The sequence below is a fragment of the Mytilus edulis genome, chromosome 1 (assembly GCF_963676685.1).
Source record: "Mytilus edulis chromosome 1, xbMytEdul2.2, whole genome shotgun sequence".
NCBI lineage: Eukaryota > Metazoa > Mollusca > Bivalvia > Mytilida > Mytilidae > Mytilus > Mytilus edulis.
In genome coordinates this window covers 32865971-32878053 of record NC_092344.1, presented here as the reverse complement: position 1 = coordinate 32878053, position 12083 = coordinate 32865971, and the positions used below count along the sequence as shown (strand labels likewise).

The 12083-nt window shown below is 32.1% G+C and overlaps 1 protein-coding gene across 14 annotated transcripts in view; it reads left to right on the top strand.

The window, feature by feature from the left end:
* The window catches only part of LOC139481171 (rho GTPase-activating protein 45-like), a 43385-nt gene that overhangs the window by 9920 nt on the left and 21382 nt on the right, over positions 1 to 12083 (top strand). For 10 of the 14 annotated variants that reach the window (XM_071264421.1, XM_071264329.1, XM_071264389.1 and 7 more), the window contains exons 9-19: positions 21 to 65; positions 1705 to 1770; positions 3664 to 3744; positions 4298 to 4477; positions 5872 to 5886; positions 6592 to 6669; positions 7133 to 7192; positions 7652 to 7708; positions 9656 to 9795; positions 10594 to 10691; positions 11593 to 11751. In XM_071264421.1, coding sequence (XP_071120522.1) covers positions 21 to 65; positions 1705 to 1770; positions 3664 to 3744; positions 4298 to 4477; positions 5872 to 5886; positions 6592 to 6669; positions 7133 to 7192; positions 7652 to 7708; positions 9656 to 9795; positions 10594 to 10691; positions 11593 to 11751 — 979 coding nt within the window. The remainder of the gene's footprint in view (positions 1 to 20; positions 66 to 1704; positions 1771 to 3663; positions 3745 to 4297; positions 4478 to 5871; positions 5887 to 6591; positions 6670 to 7132; positions 7193 to 7651; positions 7709 to 9655; positions 9796 to 10593; positions 10692 to 11592; positions 11752 to 12083) is intronic. The other 4 variants (XM_071264336.1, XM_071264396.1, XM_071264374.1 and 1 more) reach the window with 1 other exon arrangement.

Sequence of the window (12083 nt, the reverse complement as noted above, 5' to 3'; positions counted from 1 at the left end):
ATGTTTTTTTTATTTTTTAGGGATTTTTACCTTTACAATCTGTGTATTGTACAATATTATCACAGGTAATTTTGATTTATTGAAGTTTAGTACAATAAACCTCTTAAAAGTCTATTTCTGCTCGTCCTACATTTTCATTCTACATAAAACTTTCAATGATGTATTTCTGATATACTGTGAAAGTACTTCAATTCGTGGGTATCAATTTTCGTGGTTTGAGCAAAAGTTGTATGTTCGTGGGTTCTTAAATTCGTGGATTTTAGTTTTAAAAAAAAAATTAGAGTGAAGAATTAAAGCCATTAAAAAGCTTTTAAAATTTTAATATGTTATTACTGACAACTATACGAAGGTCAAGTTCAATAATGGCGATTTTGACTTTTACCGTTCAGGAGTTATGGTTCTTGAAAGATTGAAAAAATGGAGTTTCCAGTCGTGTCCGTGCATTTACGCATGAACTGTTCTACCAAAGCTTCCCAAATTTTAATATGTTGTTACTAATGACAGAATGGAGGTCAAGTTCAATAATGACGAATTTGACTTTTACCGTTCAGGAGTTATGGTTCTTGAAAGATTGAAAAATGGAGTTTCCAGTCGTGTCCGTGCACTTATGCATGAACTATTCTACCAAAGCTTCCGAAATTTTAATATGCTGTTACTGATGACAAAATGGAGGTCAAGTTCAATAATGACGATTTTGACTTTTACCGTTCAGGAGTTATGGTTCTTGAAAGATTGAAAAATGGTGTTTCCCGTCGTGTCCGTGCATTTTCTCATGAACCATTCAACCAAAGCTTTTGAAATTTTAATATGTTGTTACTGATGACAAAAAAGAGGTCAAGTTTAATAATGACGATTTTGACTTTTACCGTTCAGGAGTTATGGTTCTTGAAAGATCGTAAAATGGCGTTTCCATTCACGTTGTTGCATTTACTCATGAACCATTCAATCTAAGCTTTTCAAATTTTAATATGTTGATACTGATGACAAAATGGAGGTCAAATTTGATATTGACGATTTTCACTTTCACCATTCATCAGTAATGGTTCTTGTGATATTGCCAGGACGCAAATAAATGTTAATAAATCCGGTTTGCTGTCGTTGTGACAGCCTCTTGTTAAATTTTATTTTCTAATCAAGAGCAAGCCCACCATGAAATTATTATTTTCTGTACGAGAATAATCAGAATATAAAATCGAACACTTTATCATAGCAAAACACCACTGTAAATCTGACTTTCATGGATCAACAATATTTTGTATGAACATTAAAAGGTCAACAGTTGTACAATTTAGGATTTTAAAGATTAAAGGGGTATAATCCTGATTGCAGTTGGGAGTTCATAGTGGATTTGGTAGATTTGTTGATATTCAATGTATTCTCTAGATATTATCTGTATTCGAACCTACGTTGGGAACTTTCTATGTCTTGATTTGGATAACACTTATTATATTATGTTGCACACTTAAATTCGTGAATGAAGTCATCCACGAAAATTGGTACTCCACAAATAAAAGTACTTTCACAGTACCATTTAAATACCCAACAAGAGATGGAAAAGAAATACTTTCTCAAACACATTTTATATGATTAGGAAATCTGTACCAGTAATTTCCAATATTCCCAGCTGTACATATCATTTTGAACAAATATTGCCATATTCATTCAGATAGTTTACTAAAATTTATACTGTTTTCAATTTTTTAGGACATAGAGTATGCAAGTACATGCCAGGCAACACAGATTTTGTTACAGACTTCAAAATTTGTTGAGGTAAGCTTATCTTTATTGGAAACATCTTGTGTGCTTTACACAGAAAAAAGGGCAAATGAAATAGCGAACATATATTTGTTTTATTTTCTTAGCTTCCATACAGAGGCTGACTCGGTGCATGTTTCTGTATATTTCCTATTGCATAGAAGCTTTAAAGTTATTATAGGATTAAGTTATTTAGACCCTTGGCATTGTAAATTATGTGGAAAATTTAATCAGGGATATTGTCTAATTACTCTGTTGCAATCTTGTGCATGTATAGATATAATTTAAGGGGGAGATAATTTTGAGAAAAAAAACACTTTTCATGTGTAAGTTGCTCAAAATTAAAACATGAAAAAAAATCAACAAAGTAATAAAGGTTGTCGTCACTTTATAAATGTTAATGATTGATAACCTTTCTATTATTGAAACTCAAGAAGAGCCTCAGTCCCCTTTAATCAACAAAGTAATAAAGGTTGTTGTCACTTTAAATGTTAATGATTGATAACCTTTCTATTATTGAAACTCAAGAAGAGCCTCAGTCCCCTTGAATCAACAAAGTAATAAAGGTTGTTGTCACTTTAAATGTTAATGATTGATAACCTTTCTATTATTGAAACTCAAGAAGAGCCTCAGTCCCCTTGAATCAACAAAGTAATAAAGGTTGTTGTCACTTTAAATGTTAATGATTGATAACCTTTCTATTATTGAAACTCAAGAAGAGCCTCAGTCCCCTTGAATCAACAAAGTAATAAAGGTTGTTGTCACTTTAAATGTTAATGATGATAACCTTTCTATTATTGAAACTCAAGAAGAGCCTCAGTCCCCTTGAATCAACAAAGTAATAAAGGTTGTTGTCACTTTAAATGTTAATGATGATAACCTTTCTATTATTGAAACTCAAGAAGAGCCTCAGTCCCCTTGAATCAACAAAGTAATAAAGGTTGTTGTCACTTTAAATGTTAATGATTGATAACCTTTCTATTATTGAAACTCAAGAAGAGCCTCAGTCCCCTTGAATCAACAAAGTAATAAAGGTTGTTGTCACTTTAAATGTTAATGATTGATAACCTTTCTATTATTGAAACTCAAGAAGAGCCTCAGTCCCCTTGAATCAACAAAGTAATAAAGGTTGTTGTCACTTTAAATGTTAATGATTGATAACCTTTCTATTATTGAAACTCAAGAAGAGCCTCAGTCCCCTTGAATCAACAAAGTAATAAAGGTTGTTGTCACTTTAAATGTTAATGATTGATAACCTTTCTATTATTAACACTCAAGGAAAGCCTCAGTCCCCTTGAATCATCAAAGTAATAAAGGTTGTTGTCACTTTAAATGTTAATGATTGATAAACTTTCTATTATTGAAACTCAAGAAGAGCCTCAGTCCCCTTGAATCAACAAAGTAATAAAGGTTGTTGTCACTTTAAATGTTAATGATTGATAACCTTTCTATTATTGAAACTCAAGAAGAGCCTCAGTCCCCTTGAATCAACAAAGTAATAAAGGTTGTTGTCACTTTAAATGTTAATGATTGATAACCTTTCTATTATTGAAACTCAAGAAGAGCCTCAGTCCCCTTGAATCAACAAAGTAATAAAGGTTGTTGTCACTTTAAATGTTAATGATTGATAACCTTTCTATTATTGAAACTCAAGAAGAGCCTCAGTCCCCTTGAATCAACAAAGTAATAAAGGTTGTTGTCACTTTAAATGTTAATGATTAATAACCTTTCTATTATTGAAACTCAAGAAGAGTCTCAGTCCCCTTAAATCAACAAAGTAATAAAGGTTGTTGTCACTTTAAATGTTAATGATTGATAACCTTTCTATTACATGTATTGAAACTCAAGAAGAGCCTCAGTCCTCTGTAAAAATCAGATAGAATATTATTGATATATTTGTAATTACAGCCATTGACAGCCAGAAGGTTGGAACATGACAAAATGAGAAAGTCTGTGAAAGATTCTTGGATGAAAGAAGTGAAGAAAATGGTATGGATTCATTAATTTTTTTTACAGCAACATTATTCTATTGATTTGCATTATATAGCAGTAAATGGTCATTTGCATTATATAGCAGTAAATGGTCATTTGCATTATATTTCAAATTACATTTGTGCTATGCTATTTTTCAAATGAATGATGTTTCAAAAGAATTCGATTGAAAACATCATAATATATACTCTCATTAGAAGAAAAATGCATCAGTTCATTTGGAGAAAGTATCTGATAAAATAGTAATCACCATGAACTTAAGTAAGAAGTTTGCATATGAAATGTTTTTGCTTTCCATGTTTTGTGTAAGTCATAATACATATAAATATATTGAACTACTTTGGTGTTTTTTTTTCATTGGTACCAATTTTCTTGGATTGAGGAACAATTGCATTTTTGTTAATATTTGATTTTGTGTTTTTGCTTATAAAAAAATGTAAAATTTTAACTTTGTTTAACCATTTAAACCTTTACCCATGAAATAAAAAAATGTATCTAATGAAAAATGAATCCTGATTAAGAAAAAGATTAATTACAAACTGTGTTGTAGCATGAAGCTGTACAAAGTCTCAGAAAAGCACAGGCCATGTATTTCCAACGACAACAAGAATATGAGAAGGCGAAGGAACAAGCCAGTAAGCTGGAGAGTGATATGTTGAGTCAGAGTAGCTCTAGTGCTTTGACCAAGATGGACAAACGCAGAAAGTTAGAGGATGATGCCATGCACAGAGTAAGGAAAACTTGATGATTCATTAAAATGTTTGGCTATTTTATTGTTTGCTTTATATGTACACAATGTATTTTATTGGTTGAGAAACTGACTTGTAATTTTTTTTTTCCATGTCTTGAATGAATTTCAGTATTTTTACCAAATTTCAATTCTTAACAAATTTCATCTGGGATGACACAGCTGTATAGTGAAATTTTGTTCTGTTCAAGAAATGCTAAAATTGATAGGTTTTCATTTTGATTCATCATTAAATGATTAAAATTCTAGTACATATGTTAAACTGCCTTAAATGCTTAAATAGAAATTGTTAGTGCCACAGCATGTTCCCAATCATTTGTTAAGTGATATTAGTTTAAGAATTATGTGTATTATTGTTTGATAAATTGTAATTGTTTTTTACACAGCTTTTTAATGCATGATGCATATTCCTGGCTTCTGTATATTTCTTTGTAAACTGTTACTCATCAACATTTTTTAGATTACTTTTTATGCCCCATTTATGGGCATTATGTTTTCTGGTCTGTGCGTCCATCTGTTCGTTCGTCCGTCTGTCCGTCCATCTGTGCGTCCTGCTTCTGGTTAAAGATTTGGTTAAAGTTTTGGTCGAGGTAGTTTTTGATGAAGTTTAAGTCCAATCAACTTGAAACTTAGTCAGGGGTCGAATTTAAGCTTTTTTGTGTACTAGCCAGCCGGACCAGTGGACTGAAAACTCTACTGGTCCGGCTCCAAATCTACTGGTCCTGCAAAAATGACATTAATTTGACAAACACTAATATAACTGACAGATGTTTAATTTTATTTTGATGCTTTCGTTTACATAAGTTAGACAGTAACAAAGGAATTTCCCGCATTTTGTATTGTTGTGAAGGACGCTCACCCGAGATATTAAAATTAACTTGATCAATTGTAATACCCCCAGTACCGTGTAATTGATTTCACAGGTAAATTGTTTTGTAAAGAAATGGAGATTGCGATGCAATCAGTGATTTTTATCGACAAATTTCTACTGGTCCGCCGGACCACCAGCTGACAAAATCTACTGGTCTGACGCAAATTTTACTAGTCCCGGACTACCAGACTAGCGCTAATTTCGACCCCTGAACTTAGTACACATGTTCCCTATGATATGATCTGTCTGATTTTAATGCCAAATTAGAGATTTTCCCCCATTTTCACAGTCCACTGAACATAGAAAATGATAGTGCGGATGGGGCATCCGTGTACTGGGGACACATTCTTGTTAAATATATTGTTGTAACATTTTCATTTGTAGCATATCAAGCATGTTTTTTCGTAAAAGTAAATATATCATACATTTGTAAATAACTGTGTTACCTGTAAAGACAAAATCATACCTGATGCTTTGTCAACTTTAATAACTTTGCTATTTTCAGAAAGTATTTCACAAGGTATATTCTTGCTCCATTCCTTATTAACAACAAATTAATATGGGTGTACTATTAAAGCTAATATATATATTAATTTATAAAACTATTAACCTAAATTACGAAATTAACATTGCCATAATGGTGGTTGAGATTAATCTTTGGAGTAGATGCTGAAATTAGACTGAGTTGGTAGATTTCATCAATACTCTCTATGATGGAGGTTTAAATAGTCTGTACATAGTTATTTTAACATTTTTACAACTTATTATCAGACTGTCCTTTTCTTGCATTTTCATTTTATTAAGAATCATCTGTTTTGAAACCAGTTTTAGGGAACTGTTTCAACATGTTACTCTCATTGCTGTCTGTGAGTTGCCTAGTAAAGAATACAGTTCTTATAGTAAGATTTGTTCCATATCCTTGTAATTGTTTTACTACATGTTTACTTAATTTCTACAGATGGTTGTCTTCTTTGTTAAACCATACCTTTTTGGGTAAAAAAAATCTAAATTAAAAACTGTGAACCAAATAAATTAAGGTATGTAAGTTTCCATTGAGGTGGACACCATCTTTTGCCAAATTGTCAATTTCTTCTGTTTGATTTATATAAACATGGCAGACTAGCTTAACTATACTGGTAAGGAATTAGCAAGCAAACAACAAATGTTTGTCATTTGTTTCTTTATTATTTTCTTCAAATTTTTTAAATATTTTTATAATTTTTAGGCAGCAGAAGCAGAGACGACATATAAAGCATGTGTTGTAGAGGCTAACACAAGAAAGACAGATTTAGAGAATACCAAGGTAAACCGCATAACTTTAGTTGTCTGTGAATAACGTAGAAATAACATATATTGAGCTAACTGTAAAATATCAAACTATACAGTGTACTATGCATCACAGTTTGAATGAAATTTGATACTGTAAATTCAGAAACTATTGCTTGCATTTATTATTTCGATTTTTCAAGAATGGCCAAAATGTACGTTTAATTATTGCGATTTTGAAAAAAATTTGCATGCAGATCTAGGTCACAGTTGTAAAAAGACTAGTTCTTAATATTGCAAAACTCACCCAGTCACATTATTTGCATTAATAAAAACCTTGCAATAATTTCAATTTTCTGAACTTACAGTAAGGCTAAGAGGCCAGATATTTACTATTATCATATACCTTTTCATCTTAACTTTATACTTTTGATGTTTGAAATATGCTGATTTCATCAAGTATTCTTGAAAAATTAACCAGCCTTGCATTCCTTTTACAGACTGATCTGTTAGCAAAAATAAGAGAGCAAATATTTCTGTGTGATCAAGTCATAAAATCAGTAAGTACAATCATCTATTTTGTATTTTGCATCATTGCTCAGTAATTCAGTTGTCACATGACTACATAATATAAGTAAGACGATGTGGTATGAGTGCCAATGAGACAACTCTCCATCTAAGTCACAATTTATAAAAGTAAACCATTATAGGTCAAGGTACAGCCTTCAACACAGAGCTTTGGCTAGCACAAAACAGCAAGCTATAATATTTGAAAAAGGAAAACTTGTGGTCTAATCTATATTAAAAAAAAGGAACATCTATGAACCACACCAATAAAAAACAACAACTGAACAACAGGCTCATGTCTATAATCATAGTACAAGATATTAACTTAACAAGAGAAATTTAATCACCATGGTTTATCAAAATTTATCACAGTTAAGAAACCGGTTTAGATGCTCACAGAATTAGAAAAAATATTGATGTCTTTTATATATAATATAAGTTGTTCTTTCTAGGTTACGATAGAATACTTCCATTTACTGCAAACAGTGACTGCTCCTATACCTGTACAGGTAATTTTTTGTTGTACTTATGATTCTTTTGTATTTGTAAGGTACCAATTTTGGTGATTTGAGTTGGTGTGAACTATGAATAGGAATACGTGACAAAATATGAGTTGTTAGCTGTAATGATAGCAGCAAATTTTGAAACCATGCTATAATGTTACTTCAAAATGATATTTTGTTCAGCAACCACAGAATATTATACCACTGAAAATAAATAAATCCATAATGGTATATATTTTAATATAAAAAATTACAGCATAAATATACTTCAATTGCATGTTTACAATGTACCTAACATCTCAGGGCTATTCCAGTAAAAATTATCCAGGGGGGGTGAAACGCCACTTATATTTTGACCCCCCCCCTATGGAAAAGATTAAAAAATTACACCTCCACCTAGAACATGTATTTTCTTCCAAAACCCCCTACCTAGAGAAAAAAAATAAAAGTTAGCTAGTTTTTTAAAGTATACAAAAATGTTGCATCCTGTCAAATAAATGTAAAATTTGTTGGTTTATCTATTTCAGTGCAGAATATTGGAGTCTTTTCATTTGAGATTGCATTAAAAGACATTTTGAAGCAACAGTACATGAATTATAGTTTAGTAGGACTAAAGAATTCCTGCACCCCTGTATGGGCCTGGGAGTTTAGTTTGAGCCATAAAATATTTTTAGTAGGCAGAATGTAATTCTTTTTTTCTTTTTTGTATTTCTTATGTACATTTTTTTTTCAATAGGCAAATGTTGAGGAAGATGATATACTCTCCTGTGTAACAAGGCCATATTTTTCCGCAAAATTAGGCCATTTCTTTTCCTTCAATACCACACACGCAACATGCACAATAAAAATCTAATTGTCTGTGCCAAATATAAATATTTTTTATGGACCGCATAGTTTGGATGTCACCCACACATATTTTTTGGTGGGGAGACGGTATACAAGGGAGAGGGTACTTGAAGTTGTTATAAACTGTATGCAATAAAATATTATTTGGGACAAAAATTGCAAAGAATTGGCCAGTCCACCTTATTAAGGACATATTATTTGCAAGGAAATAGATTTAAGTACAGCAAATTCTTCAGGTGGGGCAACCGGTTGGCACCAACCATTTCATGTTTCAAGTGTTTGGTAGAGATAAGTTATAAATTGTATGCAATAAAATATTATTCATGACAAAAATTGCAAAGAATTGGCCAGTCCTCCTTAAAAGGACATATTCTTTGCAGGGAAAGAGAAACAAATAGCCAAACATCAGTAAAGATTAATATTATATATCTGAACATTGTGTGCTACATGTATATGCACAAATTGTGTCTGCATCCATATAAACAGAGATAATTTCGTGATCTTGACATCCGCTAGTTTACAGACATATGTAACATTTATTTCCTTGATTACTTTCATGATTTATTTCAAAATCACACTGGCTTTCTAATAAAGTCAATACTTTACCTTTAAATGCATTTATCAGGTCTTCCAAATAGTTTTTCTTTAGAAAAAACACCACTTTATCCATCTTTTTGTTTAGTTCATGGACGAGCACATGCACCGAATCGGGGAGATAACTCCGACTTCCGAGAGATAACTCTTCCCTGCTTCCGGCTCGTCGCGTTTCACAAGAACACAAACGGACGCTTAAATTTAGTGGTCTGCCAACTTTATTTGCATTCGGACAACCTTTTGGGGAGAATCTTCCTTCATAACAGGGGGAACAATATGTTTAATCTATCATTCAGACCCCCCCCCCCCACCAACAGAAATGAATTTAAATCGGGACCACCACCCTCCAGAATATAATTATGTTGATAACCCCCCACCTATGGAAAAAAATATCGTCAGCGTTCCGCCCCTCCTAGGTAAATTTTACTGGAATAGCCCTCAGTACAGAAATTGTGATATCGAAGTTATTTGTTGATTTTATTGACACTTAACAGAAATAGTATTTATTTATAGTACCACACAATATCAGAGACCAGTAAACAGTATGAAGTGGGCTTCCAATATGGAGAATTTGTTAAAAGATTGCCTGTAACTGATAAAAATAGTATGGTAGCTGAACCATTTGCATTTGAACCTTATATCAACGGTGCTAGGTAAGCCTTGACAAATGTCACGTTTTGCATTTATTCATTGTTAAAATTGTAAAAAAGTGAACAACTAGTAAAAATTGCTATGGTGCATTTAAAGTACTCTTTTCTAACTTTTGTGCTATTTTCACATTTTTTGAGTGGTGTGAGAAAAATATTTCTCACTAGTGAAATATTTGTTCTCTGCTAATGATTTGTCAGAAATTTGATTATGTCGTCAAAATTTCTTGGTTTCTTCTGAATTTTCCTATTGTGACTCCATAAAAAAAGGCGACCATGTATGATGACGTCGCATATAAAGAACAACTTTCTGAAAATCTTTGCAAAAGAAGGAAAAAAAACATTAGAGAAACAGATTCCGACACTATAACTTGTGTATTACGATATTTCTCCACTCTCAACATTAAATTTTAATTATTTTAAAAGCTCAGCAGCCTCACGCTTTAAATAATAAAATTCAACTGTTTTGAGTGGAGAAATATCATAACACACTTGTTGCAGTGGAGGAATCTATAGTTCTACTACTAATATTAACGAGAAGTCATGTTTAATTATATTGTCATGTTCTTTTAAATTCATATGTTTTTATTTATTTTTTTCAAAGTCAAAGGTTTTATTGTGCATAAGTTATAAATAACACAAGCTCAGAAGACAAATCAATACACATGTATAACATAAGGACAAAACACACAAACAAAACAATTAGATACTGCACATGCATGATAAAAACTAAAGCATAACATGCTATCAAAAAGTTATAAAAAATTTCACATTATGAAGTGTTTGTATTTCTATGCTTTCCAGAGATGCTGGGAGGAAAACCAGTACTCAGTCTACAGGGTCAGGATCTTCTGATCATCATTCACAAGATGAATCCCCTTCATTTTCAGTGGACAGAAAAGGTATTTATAAATCATTTAGTACACATCATCTATTTTCATGGGTACCAATTTTTGTGGAATGGTCAAATTTGCATTTTCGTGGATATTTGATTTCGTGGTTCTGTCAATATTCATTCTTATTGAAATTCGTTGTTCCCAGGCAACCATGAAATCCACAAATATAGGCATCCAACGAAGAATAATGAATCCACTGTATCAGTTATTATTTTGATTATTTGTTACTAATGACAAAATTGAGGTCAAGTTTGAGATTCTAATGCAACAACGTTTGTAATGTTCATTTTGATTGGATAACGTTACTTTTTTACATGGCATCAATTGACAATTGATGCTATGGGACGTACGCGCAAGCGCAGACAGCATTTGACAGATTTTTACTACATGTTTTAACATGGTTTTCTTTCAATTTCATTAGAATGGAGATAACAATATTGTATTTTAAGCTCCGACTGCATCAATTGGGGATTTGATGGTCGCAAATACCCGTTTACTGTCTCCGCTAACGCGTCGCCAGTAAACTTAATTTGCGACCATCAAATCCCCAATTGATGCCGTCTGAGCTTAAAATACAATACAGTTATTTCTAATTGACACTTTTGAATTTACTGCTCAGAAAGTTATGGACTTTGACAAATTGTATGATGTTACTGATGACAAAATTAAGCAAATTATGAATTAACTTTTTCAGTTCTGGAGTTCATTGCTTTATCAATTACATGAATGATCTAAAAACCTGATTTCCTGTCATTATGACAGTCTTGTTTTCTATTGAACTCATAAAATTTTTTTTTTTCTGAAATAAACTTCATAAAACCTATAGCACTGTCTTTTCAATTTAAAAACCTATTAGAACATTATGTGAGTTTTTTGCTGTAATATACAACTTTTTGACTATTTGTAGATAAATACAGGGTAGCGGTGAAGGCGTGGCCTGTTGGTAGTGATACAGATAGTGGTAGCAGTAAATCCTCACCAAGTAATAGTCCACACCAATCCGGCAGGCGTACACTCAAAACAGCTAAATCATTAGATGAACTCACTGAAGCAGAACATGGAGGAGGTTAGTCTGTCAAATTCATGTGCTCTTTTGTTTTTTGTTGTGGGCTATTCCAGAAAAAAATGTATGGGGGGTTGGAAGGCACATTATATTAATAATACATGGGTGATGGGTATCAGAGCAACTTTTCACGCTATAATGCACTATAATTCTCAATTACAATTGTCTGGGTGGCGGGTGCTGACAAAAACTGCCTTCCAACCCCCCCATACATTTTTTTCTGGAATAGCCCTGTTGAAATATTGCAACTTTGATTGTGAATACACAAATTTTAGAACAAACTTAAATACCAATATAATACTGTTGATTCATTTATTTTTCTGTGTACAAATTTT